We start from the raw sequence: 18,584 nt of genomic DNA, 5'->3' as shown, positions 1-18,584 counted from the left end.
ATTTATTTTCTGATGAAAAATTGTACGTTTCTCTGGCTGTCCCTCAATATCTTTAAATTGACTGTCAGGAATAAAAATTATACAGGTGAAAAATATTATTCAAAAAGAGTATACCTAATAAAAACCTCTTTTTGGGAGAGGTTACCAAAGGAGAGATGGGAGTAATTCTCCCAGTGGGAGATGACTTTCAATCATCATAGATAACTCACTGCCAGAGCAGGCCTTGTAACTGTTGAAAATACAAAGGAACATTGCTGAAACATTTTTCTTCAGCTTCAGATGACCCATTCAGTACTATTATAAGTTAGCATTAAGTATTTTAAATACAGAACCTGTAGTAAGGATTACTGTCTAGTTTACTTTGCACATCCTTTAAATGTGTAAATCTTGGTGATGGTAGCGCTGTTTTCTGTGATAGAAACATGTAGCACCATATATTTTTAATCTGGTAAACTTGAAACAGAAGAGACCTCCGCAAAAAAAAACTATCAAGAGCTGGTAAGATTTGTATGATTATTCCCTGCTTAAGGAAAAAAAAAAAAAAAAAAAGTCACTCAAGAAGAAAGGCACATAAGTTAAAAGTGTTGTCTGAAACTCTCTTGAATATCCAGCTGACTCAAGTGAAGCAAAAGCTGTTTCTCTGCCTTATCATATGTGTGTGCAAACACACACACACACACACACACACACACACACACACAAACACACACGTGTAGAGTTGCCCTGTTGGCAGCTAAGGGTCATTTAACAGAATGAAAGCAATGGAAATGAGTTTCCCCTGAACCAGAATCAGGTACGTTCCTGGGATTGTTCTTTCTGATATGTCGGATTGAATCAATACCATAGTAAACTTCCTGAATTTGGTCGTTGCTACTCTGGTGTCTTTGTACAGTCCATAGATGACTTAAATGGAACTTGAAACTTTAATTCTAAATGAGCTTGGTTCTCTCAAGGCCTTTGTCACACAAGGCTATGGAGGAATCATCATGTGGCAAGTAGTATTAATCTACTGAATAACAGAATTAGCTTAATCAACCTCCTCTTCCCCCATGTTCTTAGTTTTCTAGTTGTAAAACATTCTGAATAAAAATCTTCCAGCCATATTTCACAGCTCTATTGCTAGGTGTTCTTGCAATAACAACAACATTGTAACAACAACAAGAACAAAATTATCATTCTAAAGACAAAATAAGCAAAAAGAGCAGAAAACAAGTATCTCCCTAGTCTCATAGTGTCCTTCCTCTGGTAAAGCTTTAGGCCAGCAAATTTCCATGGCTGTCTGAACAACACAAAACCCCACACAACTAGAAAAATCTCCTTTCATGGAATGTGCTCTGTGCCCAGGTGCCTCCAGGACACTATTTCTCCTGCAAACCCTTCCCTACCCTTGCTTCTACCTTCTCATCCTCTGCCCTATAAAAATATCCCTTTGCTTGAAAAAAATATTCCAAGTGATGTATGACAACCACAAAAGAGGCATTTTTTCCATACCCAGCCACAGCACTTTGAACATGTATGCATGTAAGAAACAGTAACAAATGAATAGTTACATTACTGCTGTTAAAGGTATGATTGATAAAAGCCTTCAATCAAAGTTACCAATGAAATCTTTTAGGTAGTATTTTGTATTCTCTGCTTTTACAAAGTTAGAAAAATGGCAAAATTTCATATTAAAACATCTCTTAGATACTTTATCCCAGCAATTATGGTTATATTTATAGCTGAATGACTGTTATTATTTCATATAATCAGACAACTTTAATTATATGTGTGGTACACTTTTACCTCCATGACCACTCTGTACTAAAACTCTTGTCTGCTTTCTTTCCCAATATAGTTAACACAAGTTGTGGCTAAACAGGCCATCATGGTTGTATCTAAGCTAGTCTGCAAGTACCAACTTTCCATGTGTGTTTTCTGATGCTATCCCCTTAGATCTTCAGGAAAGCAGACAGGGAACTCTTTGTTTCCATCAAAGTGTTTAATGTCCATTTCTGTGTACTTGGCCTCTTCTACAAGACAAAATAGTATTCCCTCATGTCCATTACTGTTTTCTTGGCAAATCTACATGCTGCTAATACTGCTCTATTAAATCACAGGTTCTTGTTCACTGCATTCGTAGACCCCCAGGGCCAAGTGCTGACTCCTGCTCTGGCTGTATGAGTAGCTTGTAAAATTGTACTAGACAGGTGCCCTAGGATTGCCTCAGCCATACACCATTCTCATGCTTACCCTCCCTGATGGATGGCATAGCTTGGGATTGTGTTACAGCATAGGTGGCACTGGTAAGGATATGGTTATTTTCTTCCTGGTACCAGTTGCAAGCGGATTCTTGTAGGCAGCCAAGTCTTAAAGCAGCCCTGATGTTTGTTGTTGTAAGACTTCACTACACCAGAAGTGGCAGAGTTAAAGATAGCACTAAGGCCACTTTAGGGATTAGACCTGTCGGCTACACTGTATGGACCACCTTTTAAATATAAAGAAATTGGGTTTTTTTCTATGACTTTATAAGGATACAAGTATAGATATAAATATATATATATAAAACTTGGGGAATATAAATTCTGACAGGACACACTGATACATTTATGTATAATGATGTATTATACATTTATGTAAAATTCTCATTCTGAAATGTATGCACATTGAAGCAAAAATATAACCTTTCCATTAAAAACAAGTGCATGTCCAAGACTGCCTTGTTTAAGCACCGGTAATTTGAAGAGTTAACTGCAAAATAGGTTAAGGGATTTAGACAAGTAGAAATTAAAAACTTCCAACACCTAGTAAGTTGAGCTTCAAGTGTGGAATTCAGACCCCCAGTTAGTTACCTGGTCTCCATCTAAAATACCCAGAACAGGTGAGGTTGGAAGTGGCCTCAGGAGGTCATTGGATCTACCTCCCTTGCGGAAATAGAGCTGCCTAGAGCAGGTTGCCTAGGTGTATATCCAGATGGCTTTTGAATGTCTCCAGGAATGGAGACTCTACAACTTCTGTGGGCAAGTTGTTGTATTGCTTGGTCACCCACACTGTAAAAAGATTTTTTCATATGAAGCCTCTGCTCTTTCAGTGTCTATTTCCTCTTGAATAGATGGCATGGATGTCATTGCTCATTCATACAGGGGTCTACAGCTTAAAATTCAAGGCCTTAGTTTTCTAATAATAATTATTAGATAAAATTTCTAATTTTATAATTTTAAATAATTATAATTTTATAATTATTAGATATAATATAATTATATAATAATTATAATGTTTGTGCTTGAATAAAAGCTGAGAAGGAGCATGACTTCAGACCTATTGTTAGAAAACTTAGACTGAAAAAATGTGTCTCAACATCTATTTTATGGACCACACAATCTAAATACACAAAGTGGTGTGGGAAACAAATTTAAAATTCATCCCCAAGTTCAAGAAGAAGTTGAACCTGAGTCTTCTACTACTTCAGTAAATGCTCTTGGAGTACCAGTTGTGGTTTATTGCTATTTTTTGCATGGCAGTGGCTTTTCTCAAAGTCTACAAAAAGCCAGATGATTTTACTAGCGTAGTGCCAGGCTGAAACTAGTATGCACTGCTTCTCAGTGAACTTCTCACCATACCTGGAGTACTTGACTGGCCAGGTAACTCTTGGTTCATCTGGAACCTAGGCAGAGCAAGATTCACTTTCATGTGAATGGAAGAATCATTCAAACCTTTCCACAATGACCACATATTACCTTAGAGAAAATTTGTCTGCATCTAGTTTTACCTCCTGTATGGAGGTAATGTAATAGAAACACCAGTGGAGCTCTGCAATGGATGGTCAGTTCTAAGCCCTGGATTGTCCACTCATGTTATAGTATTGTCTTGAGTACTTGCCTTGGAAGGGTTCATGGAGAGGTACAGTAGATGCCCAAGCATGAGTAGACCAACACTGTAACCCAGAACACTACAGAAAGGGATTAACTTGACCATCAAAGACAAGAAGGCCGCAGTAGGATGTACACCTCTGTTCTTTGGAAATCAAGCATCCAACTACTTATTTAGAGTCATGAAAGAAGAGAATACTTAGCTGACTGTGGAAAAAGACTAACATTTTTCTTGGTTTTCATTAAAGGACCAACTCAGCAGGTTTATCTGCAGTCAATCTTCTGTATAAACTGAGCATGGGCAGACTTCTCTTCCTTTGCTTTTCAAATATGCACAAATTTTAGAATATCTCTATTCAGGCTTTATTCTTAATCCTCAAATTTAAATAAAGGTAATCACATAATGGCACAGACTTGAATCGTTTTTCTGATGTTCATGTCTGTCAGTCAGTTTAATGTTCTGTCTACTTAAAAAGGTGTCTGTATCCTAGTATAAATAAGGATCTGTACAAAAACGCTTTGAATTTATGTGTGTTGGCTTCATTTTCAACATACTGCTCTGTGTTAGTCTTTCTATCTTCTTTAAAGCAGATTTTTGCCTTTCTGTCTACTGTTCTACTCTCTACTGAGTTCACTGTCTGGTATTTAAAATTGCCTAAATAAATAAAAACTTAATGTTCCATTGTACTAATGTGTGCTGTGTTCATGCAAAGTTTGAAAGCAGGAGAAATTAAGTGTTTTATCAAAAGCACAAAAGTTGCCAATAATTCTGTATGGTAACGAGTTTTCAGTGTTTAGTATAATTCAACTATATATTTTATCATCAGTGTAACATATGCACAGTATTTTTTAAAAAGAAAATTTCCTATGTGAACACTGAACTTTTTGTGATGTAAAGACTCGTAAAAAGTGGCCATGATCCTATTGTGAATATCCTGTGTGCTGGTGGAGAACTGTAATAGTTAAGCTCTGATTTCAGAAATTATCTAGGTGTAATAAAACAGGGCTTCCAGAGTCTGCTCAAAGAGAACAGAAGAGAAACCTACACTGTAACTGTCATACTGTCAAAAACAGCGGTGCTGATATTTTCTGTCTCTATATTGCCCCATGAAATCCTCCTAGAGATAATCATGCTAATTATATTGATCTTTTGGGAATACTGATAAAGTTAGATGATAATGAGCTGTTAGCTGAGCAGGGACAGCTGTAAGCCTTTCATGGACTTTTTCCAAATTCCTAAAAATATTGAGGGAACAAAATACAGGTAGCATCATGCTCTTTCTCTGGTAATACCCTCTTTGCTGAGTCTTTTTTCACCTCATTATCCTGACATTCATCAGCATGAATATAGTTTGTTTTTTCATAAATGCTACAAAAGAGTTCTTTGCCAAATTCTTCTCTAAGTCATATTTTGTGTGAGAAGGAAATGTTAGAAAACCAAAGGATAGAGAATATGGTTTTAGCTGAGACGCTAAAGCTGGTTTAATTCTGCAAAGCAGTGCAATCCACAATACCTTTTTTATTTTTTTTCCCTGCTGTGCTTGATCTATAGGTAATTTATATCCCATCTTCAGGAATGACTGCATGAATACTAACATATAATTTTTGTGCCTTTAATTGTTGGGTTGTTGTGGTTTTTTTTCTTTGGGCTTGTGGTTTTTTTGTTTTTTTTTTTTTGTTTTTTTTGTTTTTGTTTTTTTTGTTTGTTTGTTTGTTTGTTTTTGTTTTTTGGGGTTTTTTTGTTTTGTTTTTTTTTTGTTTGTTTTTTTTTTTGTTTGTTTGTTTTTTTTGGCGGGGGGGTGGGGTTTGTGTGTGGACACAATGCAAAACAAGTCCTGATGTCAAATCCCTCAGATTCTTTAAATGGTGGCCAGAAGAACCACTGTTACACAGTTGCACTTTCTTTGGTATTGTAATTTAAGTTTACTGTACTCTGGTAGATCTTTGGCCATGCTCCACAAAACTTGCAGCTGTCTGCTTGGATTACATGTAGCAGCAAATTAAATAAGACAACATGGTAGTATTTATTTATAAATAAATGCCAGTGAAGCAACATAGGTAGACAATTCCACGGGTACACACGAACCACACATTCATATGGTTATAAATAAACAGATTTCACAGGAACCAATGTAACTGTCATGTTCCTCTGTATTTACAACAATGTGATAGTTTAATGATTGTTTTGTTGGGGTTTCTTTTGGGTGAGAGAAGGTTGAAACATTTACATTTATCAAGTTTTAGTATGTCAAACTGGAATACTTTAATACTGATTATTAAAATACAGAAATATTCCAACCTTTTTCTTCCTGTCCCCTCCTCTCTGAAAATACAATGCTTGGTTGATCATTCAGGCATACATACACATACACACCTAGTGTTCATATGAGACTGTGTGAAAATACAAGTTAGGCAGATAGCTCATGTACAGATTATAATTTCCTATTTTTAGTTATATGGTGTCATTAGTGTTATGGCATATATATAGCTGAATGGAAGGACCATATTGAGTAGTTTAAATAAAAAGGAAATACTGTGAAGCAGAGGTGTTTCTCCTGAATCTAACTGTTGTAGGAGAAATTTGATATGATACATAACCTTATGAGACACTGCTTCTTGAATATATAATTTGATTTTCTGAATAGAGCTACCTTGCCAGCACTTCTACATTTTCCCTTTACCATACCCACACTGGGAGGATGGAAATTCCATTTTTCTTTTATCTTCAGTGACTCCAGAGGCAAAAAATTCCTTGGACATCACTGATCCTAGTGCTGTAGTTTATGAAATGTATATACAGTTCCAGAAAGTGTGTTAGAAATTGACTTCAGGGAATCTATTAACTTGTGAGCATGGCAGGTTCCCAAGTGTAATTTATAGTTTGAAGAAATATGGGATGTTCATTGTCATCCTTTTTCTACTGTTAGAAATTATGTGTGTGGGGGGGTCTGAATTTATCATTTAGTCTATACAGAGGAAAGGTCAACAATGGCTAAACATGTAAAATATATACCTTAAGGTACTTTTATTTTGAAGCATCTCAAACCGGAGCAAATTAGGATTACATGATTTTAGATGACCTTCATTTTTAATGTGAATTCTAAACAGCAGAAATCATAACAGGGCTTTCTCATCCTCTTTTTTCCTCTTCTTTAGATCATGTTGTGTGTGCATGTATGTATGCACATGTGTGTAATTATAAGAGTTTATTTGCCACTGTTCTCAACTGTATTATTTCTGGCTGTACTATGAAGGGGTGATTGGATAGAAAAAGGTGCTCGAGAGGCTCTAATAGATTTCAATCCCATCTGCCTGCTACTCTGTTTTGCTCTGAGTCAAGTATTTTTTTAAGCTGATAATTGAAAACCTATCTTGTTCTTACAGAATGGCTTTGCTGTTGTAAGGCCCCCAGGCCATCATGCTGAAGAATCAACAGCCATGTAAGTACCAGGGAATATTGCCCATCTTGGAGCACTAAGGTTACTGGCAATCACCTGCATTGTGCATGTCTCTGAAGAACTGTAATTGTTAGCAGATGACTGAAAAGGCTTTCTAGGTACTCCCAGAAGCAGATTTATGGCCTCAGAGATCATATAGCATTTTTTAAAATGCTCTGAACATTATTTATAGCTGTTTTCCTGACTGATTTTCTTTCTTATTTCTGTTCTTCTCTATTCCACAGGGGGTTCTGCTTTTTTAATTCGATTGCAATTACTGCCAAATACTTGAGAGACAAGCTAAATATAGGCAAGATATTGATTGTAGATCTGGTATGTATTCTTGGCAAGCATCACACTTGCAGTGCATCTAGATAAAAGATAATGGATTTGTATTTATAAGTCCGACTTTCCTGCTTTTAATACCTACAAGTAATAAAGGTGTGCATTTCCTCTGATTTTGGGAACTCATTAAAGCCAGGATGGCAGTACTGAAGCTATAAACATCTATGTTTCACTTTAATGGTGTTAACTGCAATTTAATGAGAAGAAGGCACAGATCAGGGCAACTTTTATGGTCCTTAAATGAATTGATACTTCCACTGTTAAAATAACGCTACAGAACCCAAGTTTACTTTTCCCTACAGAATAGAAACTTTAAGTAGTCAGATATTCTTTAAAGAATGTTGTTGCATTGGTAACAAAATTGACCACTTTCCCCAGTTTGCAATGATTTGACTTGTTGTGTAACCTTGATATTATTAAACAAATCGAAGATTGTTTAATAATATCAAAGGTCATTTCCCCCAAGAAGTTTTCTAGTCGTGTATGCCAGGTTTTAGTGGTTCCCCGAAGGAAAGCTATGTGATTAAAAATCCACTTCATTGGATTAGTCTCGTAATAGAAGGCATTCTTACACAATACTTAATACATTTAACAAATGGATTATTTAAATGCAGATGACATTTGGCATGTTGGCTATATTATTTTCATGAATAATGAATTGGAGCTCTGCCTTGCACATAAAGGATCAGCCCAATGCACAGCCCAAGGAAAGTTGAATGCTGATTTATGAGCACCATTTTTGTTTTCCTACAGTTCATGACGAGGTGTAATAGGGTGTCTGACAAAGCATAGACAGGAAATGAACCCTGGCATCAAAACCTAACCTGTTACATCTGCACTTAATTAATTTTTGCAGGTGATAAAAGATTTAAAGACAAAATATGTTAAAGGGTTTTTGAAGTGCAGGGCTTAATAGTCTAAATCTTGTTCATATCTGCACTCATAATTAAATCTTATTGTGGAGTCATGGCCTTACCATCTAGCACTTTTGTTCAGTTAAACATGCATACTGACTGTTGAAGAGAAGCAGAGAAAGGGGGAGTGTGGGAGAAGGAATGGTAAGTGAAAAATGAGTGGCAGAATAATATATGTGTAGATTAAATATTCTTAGAATGTTTTTCAAATATTTCTCAGATTGTTCTACTATCATTTAGGAACATAATTACAAACTGCCAGAAACTATTATTTCGGAAAAATTCACTTCTACTGTATGTTATATCTGTTTGTTGACTTGAATCTTTCAGTTCATTGCTGTAAAATCTGGCCAAAAGTGAATTCTGTTTATTCTCATTTTTTAATAGGAAAAGCCTACTCAAAGTTTGTGAATATTTTTAAGTCGTTTTGCCTGTAAATGTTACATTTACCTTGTTGGGAAAAGAAAACGCTTCCCTTTGATATACTTAGCCAATAAGCGCTTAGAAATTCAGTTTCAGTTTTTCAAGGCAAGGTTAAATGTGCAAATCATTACCTGTGCAAATGATTACCTGTGAAGCTGCCTATCTTTACCCAGGAAAGTAGATAGGGAATTTTCAGCCTTTCTGCCAACTGTCCCATTGACCATAATAACTCAGCAGTTGAAAAGGAAGAAATATATGGTTGACACAGATGATTTCATTCCTGGAGCAGTTGCAGTCCAGTCCCTAGTCTGCTCCATGGTCAGAGCAATGAGGTACAAGAATTCATATGGAAAATTTCTTATGCATGCAAACTATGGATAAATCACTGGCCAAACTGAATGAATGAACAAGTTAATAGTGATGTCTTTATTCCCACCAACAGAGTTTTGGGAAGAAGGAAAGAATGGAATTACAGATGTTAAACTTGAAATTAACCTTTAAGACTATATTTTGATAGTGACTAGCACAGCAGGACACCATGCAAGTTGGCAGCTATACATGTTACTACAAAATAAATATTAAAAAGTAATATCCAATCCCACACACTAAAATGTACTCTAGTTACAAATTAAGTGAAGTCTTCGTAGCTGCTACGTCTTCATATATAAATTATTAACTTTTTATCAATCTTCCCTTCATCTATTTCTACAATAAAATCAAAGACCTATCTGACAAGATTTTTTTTCCTCATTCCACCATTTGCATAAATTTCTGGTTTTGAAGTGACTTATATACCCTGAATACATTTGATCTACTAAGATTTGTCATATGCTAACATCTGCAGTCCTAAAGAACACATTCCTTTGTCTATCAGAGAAGTTACTGCTCTTAGAGGAATTAAAGTTTAGACAAGAAAGCTAGCTTTGAGATTTGAATAGTTTAAAAAAGTAGTAAGGAAAAAAGATCTCTCTATGCCACTTTAACATTTTTCCTTCTGTTTTGGAAACTGTTACAGCAAGAATATATCTAAAGCCCCAAATATGTATGGAAAAGAAAGACTAATTAAAATAACAAAGTGAAGTTCAACTGTGTCCCTGCAGATCTATCTACGTGCCCAGCAGAGCTTGTCAGGTTGTTGAAATCCTCATTCCAGATTCATCCATACTTACATTTATGCTAGCAGGATTTGAGTCTGTTTTGGAGTAAACCAATTAACTCTGTCACAGTTGAAGACTGAATGGGATTCTGGGATTAGTCTGCATGCCAGATTTTACTTCATTTGCCAGTCAGAGCCATCTAACACTACACTGGCTGCCTTGAAATCTTCAACAGCCTCATACCAGTGTGTTCTCCTTTGCATGTCTCCTGTATTACATTTAACCTTGGCATTAAGTCACAACTGGGCTGTAACTCCATCCTCATATTGTTTCAAGTACTTTCAACATGGAAAAGAAAATAAACTCATATAATACTACCCTGCAGAGGTCCCAGAGGAGGTCCACGTCAAGCACAATGCAGTACAAATAGGACTCAATCAATGCAGAGAGTTCTGAACAATGTGGGTGAAACTCATGGGCTGCTTCAGCTGGCAAGAAGGACAAGCAATGTTCAGTGCTTGCTGTGCTATTGGCAGTGCACAACTTGAGGTACAGCTTGAGCCTTCCTGGAGTCCAGGCATAGTGAGGAGAATGTGACTTCTGTTTCATGGACACTAAATTGGATTTAGACCTCATAACATTTGTAAAATAAATACAGACTGGGTGACAGTGACAGTTTTGCCATTCAGCATACTTTGTCTGTCCCCCTTAATTCTTTAAATCAGAAATTTCAAAGGGATAGCTTAAAGGAGGAAAATAAAAATATCCATAACTTTTCAGCTTCTTAGTAATGCCAGTGAAGAAACTTTTTTTTTTTTACTTTTCTTTTACTGAAAGGCAAGTGGATTTTCACTTGTAAAATTCTTGTGCATCTAACCACATAGAATAGTAGTGAACTGTGAAAACGAACTAAAAAAAAGGGAAACGTCTGCATCATCAGCCTTTGTTACATAGATATACTGTCAGCATTTCTTTGTCAGCATTTTATTTAATGACAGAATTTTATTCACCGTCATTATATAATGTTTGAAATATGGAGACTGGCCAAGGTCACTCCTTGATTGTGGAAGGCACCGTTCTATCTGCCAGATGATTTAATATCTAATGAGATCATGTTCCTGTGTCTTCAACTGTTGCCGTCATGATTTTGCAAAAATGAAGTATGAAGTCCTTTCCGCATCTGGCATCTCTTTTGATGTGGATCTAACTGCTGAGGGACTGAACTGAACTGAATGTTTCAAGAAAGCCAATTTACTCAGCTGGTCGCAGAGCCTTTGACCTCAATAGTGGAACTTGGCAAATCAATGAATACTCTTATGTTTAGTGTTCTGTCAAGAATTGTGAAAAAGCTCTGTAAACCATAGATCCTTCTGCAAAATACTAGTTTGTAGTTTAAACATTAGTCTTTCTTCAGAGGCCAATGAGGCTAGTTAATTAAGCCTGAGGGGTTATGAACTGTTGGCAGTTAATAAGTCATAAAATTCCTCCATAAAACAGGATGCTAGATTCCATCACTGAGGCAAAGAGTACAAAGAGCCGGTGTATAAATATCTAATTGTACAAAAGGACTGGGATTTCTCAATGACTGCTCATCTGGAGTCTCCAGGGCATGCTCGCTATGGTTTCCTGATTTTTAGAAGCCAGTTTAAAAAATGAGTGCATTAAAGAGTAATTTGCCTGAAAGTTCAGGAAGTATGGGGTGGTGAAGGGAGGGGGAAAGGGAAAGACAAAAGGAGGGCAAGGGAGAGGGAGAGAAACTGAGAGAGAGAGGAGGGGGGTGTAAAAGAAAGCAGAACTAAGCTCTCTACTCTGAGTTGGACATTATTACATTTGTCATCTGTTTTCTTTCTCCTTTAGGATGTTCACCATGGCAACGGTACACAGCAGGCTTTTTATGCTGACCCCAGCATCCTGTATGTTTCCCTCCATCGCTATGATGAAGGCAACTTCTTCCCCGGCAGTGGAGCCCCAAATGAGGTTAGGTTTATTTCTTTAGAGCCCCATTTTTATTTGTATCTTTCAGGTAATTGCGTTGCATGATTACCCCTAATTTTCTTGTCCTTCTCTGGTTCTTTAAATTACACCAGATTACCAAATTGTTCACTGGGAGCAGGGGACCAGTGGAGAACAAGTGCATAACCCAGAGCAGTCCTTGTCAAACAAGGCTGATCTGACATGTTGTTTGATGTTTGTTTCTAAAGCATATTGAGATTTTTTTCTTCTCCCCTTTCCCTCCCTCTTTTCCTCTTTTTCTCTCTTTTTGGCATTTTATTTCTATTTTTCAGGTTGGAAGTGGCCCTGGAGAAGGGTATAACATAAATATTGCTTGGACAGGTGGCTTGGATCCTCCTATGGGTGATGTTGAGTATCTCACAGCATTCAGGTTGGTACCATTTATAGTTTTGAAAACTGTTTGTAGAACAAAAGCACATGAATAAGAGCTTATGTAATATTGAAAGTCAGGAGAATATTCCATGGTGAAACGAAATTAATCCTTGGTATCCCAGTATATGAGAGTTTACTAAATTAAAAAATAGATATTTTCATCATAGTGATCATCCATTCAGAATTAATGACAAAAAAGAATTAATTATTTAATTAGTCATTTGTCTTTTCATTATTATGTCATGCTTGTAAAATTAATTTGAGCTTTCTTACTTCTCTACCTATAAAATTTAAATGTATTCTACACTTATTATTATTATTATTATTATTATACCAGGCCAAAGAAAATTACTGTTCACTTTCACATTGATTGCAGTTACATGCCAGTAGAGCAGACAGAAAGCAATATGAAGTGTGGTCCAAATCCATTACTCTTCATTCACTTAAAAGACAGATTGTGATGCTCACAGATTTGGCCATTAGTTGGGTTTTTTTCTACATATTGCAGTAAAGTGTTTTTTAATTAAAATAATTTTGACATACTGCAATAAGAATGATAGGAAATGTTGTGTGCTGTATTTCTCTTTGCTCACTCATAATGAATATTCTCAATAGCTCATTCATAAATGAAATTTTATTCCTTCCTAGGTGATGCTTCCATAATCTATTAAATCTTATTTTCATGGGACCAGAAGAGATAAGAACAGTCCAAAACACTGTCTTTTAGAGTTTCAGTGTCCTGTGTTGCACACACCATTTCCTTTCACTGTAAGTCAATCCAGTGGAAGGGTTTAGTGAGGTTTAGGGAAGGTGAAGGGTTCATCTTTCAAATTTGGGCAAATGCCTCCTCTGAAAAGGAGAATGATACGCAAGAAAGGCAATGAGAAAACCAACATGTATCTCTCATCTCATTCAAGACATTTAGTTTGAAGTAGTTTAATTACCTTTTACAGTTTTTGACTATACTCTATTGAAAATACACCACAAAAACCTACAAAACTCTTATTTTGTTTGTTGAGGGTTTTGTGTGTGTGTTTTGTTTTTTTCTAAAGAACTTTTGTGCAGCCCATGAAATAATATGCAGAATTTCTAATAAACAGCACACCTGAAATTAGAGACTAAGCACTAGTCAGAGAAAGCACTAGCCTTACACATTCAAATATTCCACTGTTATTGTGGAAAATTTTATTTACATTTGTCTGTATTTAAAAAGACTCTAAATAAATGTGGCGGGCTCCAAATTTTCTACACTCAGTAGTGCCTCAAGCTTTCCAAGACTTTTCCTATACTTCCATGAGATTTTTACGTAAGTTAAGGAACTGGTTCAAATCACTGGTATTAGTGTCTGATACTAATATATCTAGTAATTCCACCCCAACATTCTTGGTTGGTATCCAAACCGTCCCACTAATGATATAGGTAATGTGGCTATCTAATGATGCAGAGAATGGTGGTCCCAGTTTATTCAACAGAAGTCTCACATACTGAGACTGTAACTATGACTGGTATCCCTGCTATCCTGATGATAAATATCTTGATGATAAATACCCCTGCTTAATAGGGCATTTACAAATATGTACTTCACAGTTCTATTTTAATGCACACTAGTAAATTGTTTGGAGCAGCTAGTATTGCTGCTATGCCTACTACTCTGCTTCAGAGTTACAGGGAGTTTCAGTCTCTGTTCCTAAGCAAAGCAGCACTATTCAGGAAAATAAAATCCATGTAACACAATGACTAATCATATGCAGACATATATTGTAATATTGACATGTATTGTAATATACTGTATTTTTTAAGGTAAATAAATTCAAATTTAAGTTTAGAATCTTCTTTGGAAAAACTGCTGGTGAAAAATTTCATGTTGCTATTTTGAATGAATCCATTCAGCTTTGTGATTAATGTTGTAATGAATGTGAATGTTTTTCTCCAAGCAACAACAGGAAATGTTTCCCTACACTCTCAGCCCCTTTTGACCTGATCACAGTCTTTGTGCCCTCTGTAGGTCTTGCTGACATGGATTTAGTATAACTGGTGTGACAGTTTTGAATGGGGATCACTGAAGCAAATAGCATGGAACTTAGAAGGGTGGATACAAAAATTTGTGAATTACTTAGGATAGACCAGGTAGCTGTTTCTGTAGATCAGGTCTGAGTGGTAGGTAAATTTAGAGCTCCTAGTAGCGATACTTTATCCATGGGCTAGAGAATCTGTCTTTGCTATTATCCAAAATGTTGCACATGATGTAGTCTCAGATCTCAGTTTGGGAGGAACAGAATTGTGAGACAGCAGACTGGAAAGAGTCCAGAAAAGTCTAGAAAATCAATAGAAGAGTTGCCATGCTCTCCCAGCAAATCAGCTGTTGTTCTGGGCTTTCTGTTCACAACAAGTCAGTTTTTAAGAAAATAAGTGAGTTTCAGTGATAGAAAAATGTGATTTGATTTTTTATATTAGATTACATGCTTTTATAGACAGACTTAAGGAAGGTGCAAACTAAGATGGGAGAAAAAAAGAGAAGAGAAAAATAAGGAGAAAATGAAGAGATTTTCTCCTTATGCCTACCAGTTGACAGAGAGATTGGGAAGTATTCATTCCCTAGTGAAGGCAGGAGTGGATTCCGGTGAAGGTGCTTTCCACCATAACCAAGGTGTGAGTAAATTTGTAGATGGGTGGAGCCTGTTTGGAGAGAAGCCAAGGCTTCCGGCTTACTAGTTGGCTCCAGAGCCTAATCCTTTGAGCTCTTAGGAACTGAGAAAATTTGCATTAAAATAATCTAAAACTCCCCAGGGGGTGCACATACCTACCTTCACTTCCTCACCAGCAGAGCCCTAATTTCATCAGAATTGCACCAAGCACATATTTGAAGTGTCACCAGCCTTGACACTAGGTAGCTCATTATTACTTGATTGACTGTCAAATTTCACAGCAGAGATCATTCTGAATGATAATGTCCGCAGAAAAAGAGACCAAGGCTTTTTTTCTGTCTCTAGAGTTCAGCTCATAACCAGTATCATATATGGCAATGTACTTGATGCCAGGTATGTAGTTTTTAGGCCAGAATTGTAGAAGCATTTACACACACACACACACACACACACACACACACACAGACATATATACATGCAGGTAGCAGAATACTAGCTATTTCCCACTGCATAAATAACTAGATGAATCTATTTTATGTAAATCTTTTTAGGACTGAATAATATTCCAGCTTACTATTCCTCCAAATTGTTTGAGGAAATATTTCTATTTCTTCGAGAAAAAAACAACTCTCATGTAAAAATTCAGAAAAAAATTGAACAGAGAGTAATCACTTCAAAGGCATGCTGAATGAATGGCTGCACTGGGACTGTAGTGGGAAACAGGAAAAATTACAATGCTGGTTTGTGTCTGCCATTTTGATTTCAGTGCTACATGAAAATTTTATTATCTTTTTGAACTAACTCTTTCTATTGCAAAATCAAATTTAAGTGGCTGTAGCCAATTTGAATATGAAGACTCCTCATTCATTTATAAAAGATGTTTTAATTTCTTATTTCTACTAAGAAAATGAGTTTGCTTGTGTTAACTACAAGGAAGTAGTAGAAAATGTGGGATAGAGAAGTTTCTGTAGAATGGAAAATAATTGCAGTAATCAAATCACTATGCCATTTAATTTTGCCAGAAAAGTGATTTTGATGTTTACCATAGTTAAGGAACTGGCCTAGCTACAAAAATCCTTGAAATAATGACATTTTTCTAAAGGACAATCATCTCTTCTTCTAAGATAACAAAAATGCACAGCTCTTTTCCATTATTTTTAAGCTCTGAAGTATCCCTCTAGAGAATTTGTTTCATCATTTACTTCCACCTATTCAGGTTAAATTTGCTTTAATCTCTTTGAAAGCCAAAGGAGATGGTGGCTGTTTTCTAAGAGGATGATTTTACACTAGAGTTTATGAGGATGTAATCCACTCTCTTCTGCCAACAGTTCTAGAAAAAAAAAAAAAATAAGAGCAATGGTTGACTAGTAATGTTCAAATAATTATTTTCATAAGCTCCACATTACACCAGATGTGCTCAGTAAAGCAGGCAGCAGAAAGAGGCTCAGGTCTGTGTTGTACATGCACATGTGTCTGTGTGTGTACTTGGAGTTTGCAGGGGACAGGAGAGATGTGTGTCTGTAGAGTGGAATACAGAAGATGCAGGAGGTGGAGGAAACAAATGAGAGTGTTCAGAACAAGGAAGGAGAAGCAAGAGACAGAAGGAAACTGGGCTGTGCCTTCCAATTGCTTTGCTCTGGTTTTATCCAACAAAGGGGTTTTAATTTTAATTGAACCAGCCAGTATGCTCTGGCTGCTTTGCACTGCTCCAGAGTAGCATAAAACAGCCACAGCATATTAATGAACCTGGCCATAAAATCTTGCATAAATGAAACATGTATGTGTGTGTGATTCTTGAAATTATTAGAAATAGCTCATGATAATATTATCTTTTAGCAGCACATGTTTGATTTTAATTTAAGAAGGGAAGCAAATTCAAAAGAAATAGGTGGCAATAAGGCAGAGTTAAGGATGAACTATATCCATGATTTAATTTAAAATACATTTGTAATTATCACTAAATATAATTTTAAACAGAGTTCAAAATTAAAATCATGGTTGAAATTACATGTTAAAATGTAAAAATGAAAAAAACAAAGGGGTACGGAAAATCTTCATCCTGTCTTGCCGTTCTTAGTGCTTGTTTTGGGAGAAAATAAACAGGTTTAAAACTGTCTGTACTCTAGTCTGTACTCAAAATATTAACAAAAATGTTCCTGGTCATCTTGTGGTACAGGGTACAGTTAAGTTCATTTGAAACATTGCATTAATGTATACAATTTGTTTTTTTCTGTAGTTTTGCATTTCCAGATCTCATGATATTTAATTTTGATATTTCAAATTAAAAACTTTGTAAAAGTACTTTTGTATTTTCATACAAAGTATTTTCATATATCTTGTCCTTGTTAACTCTGTTTCAGCATAGGTATTGACTGTAGTTTTTCTTTACTATTTACATCAGAATTTAACAAATAAATGCTAAGAAGAACACTATATTGCTATATATGCCTTACGGTTTTTTAATAGAAATTTACATAGCATGTATTTTTATTCATTAATTTAATTTTCCTGTTAATTTTCCTTTTAAAATTCTTGTTGACTAGGGAATTTGAGACAACTTTAAGAAGTTTCATTTATCCTGTTGGTAATAAATTTTATGGTCTTAAGTATGTGTGTCTGAAAAACAAAAACTCTTTGTTTTAGCTCACATCACTAGTCTTCCACTTTCATTAAACATCCATTTGTTTATGTATTACATGTGCAGATGAAACTCACATTCTTGCCTATCCACATTTATTATTTTAAATACATTTGTATGATCTGTGTCATGTCCTTTCCTATTTTTCTTCTCTCAAAATACAATATTTCTGGTCTTTTTCAATCTCTCTTCATTTAGAAATGTATCCAGTTGCCAAATCACTTTAATTGCTCATTGCTGAGCCTTGGCTATTTTCTGGAAATAAGCTAAATACACCACATGAGGGCGAACCATCGATTTGTACTATTTTGAATATTATTATGTCTGTCTTTGGCATTACTGCTCTGCAATGTTGTCTAACTCTCTGAGTAGAAACCTTGTTTTTTGACAAACATAACAAAAGAATGTAGAAGACAAAAATCAACATTTTTTCCTATATGTACCTAACCATTGAAAATGAGTCATAGTACAGTGCTGTATTGTGATGTTTAATGAATTCCACCAAGAGTACAGTTTGAGTATAAAGTTCTTTTAAACAGTGATTCTTAATACCTGTAACTCAATATCTATTAATCTTTTATGACTGTAATTTACAGAGGATGCTGCTGATGCTTTATTATACTGGATGAGGTCTAAAATATACAGTAAAACTAAGTTTCTGACTCAAATGTTTGATTATGTTTGATATCTCCTCAAAGAGATAAAAAGACAAAAGGATGGGAGGAGTTTAAAAAAAACAAGTTAGTTACTCAGTCTCATGAGTCAATGAAAGAACAAGAAGTAAACTCCAGAATATCTTCAGAACTTTAACAGATTGTATTATCAGTGAACCCTATTCACAATAACCTCAGA

General features: G+C 35.6%; 1 protein-coding gene across 16 annotated transcripts in view; it reads left to right on the top strand.

Annotated features, from left to right (window-relative positions):
• HDAC9 (histone deacetylase 9) overlaps nt 1–18,584 on the top strand; it is a 466,388-nt gene that overhangs the window by 351,096 nt on the left and 96,708 nt on the right. For all 16 annotated transcript variants that reach the window (XM_040083672.2, XM_040084440.2, XM_040084792.2 and 13 more), the window contains 4 exons: nt 7,233–7,288; nt 7,531–7,618; nt 11,922–12,041; nt 12,350–12,447. In XM_040083672.2, coding sequence (XP_039939606.1) covers nt 7,233–7,288; nt 7,531–7,618; nt 11,922–12,041; nt 12,350–12,447 — 362 coding nt within the window. The remainder of the gene's footprint in view (nt 1–7,232; nt 7,289–7,530; nt 7,619–11,921; nt 12,042–12,349; nt 12,448–18,584) is intronic.

This window comes from Hirundo rustica, chromosome 1 (genome assembly GCF_015227805.2).
Source record: "Hirundo rustica isolate bHirRus1 chromosome 1, bHirRus1.pri.v3, whole genome shotgun sequence".
Lineage (NCBI taxonomy): Eukaryota > Metazoa > Chordata > Aves > Passeriformes > Hirundinidae > Hirundo > Hirundo rustica.
This window is presented reverse-complemented; position numbering and strand designations above follow the sequence as displayed.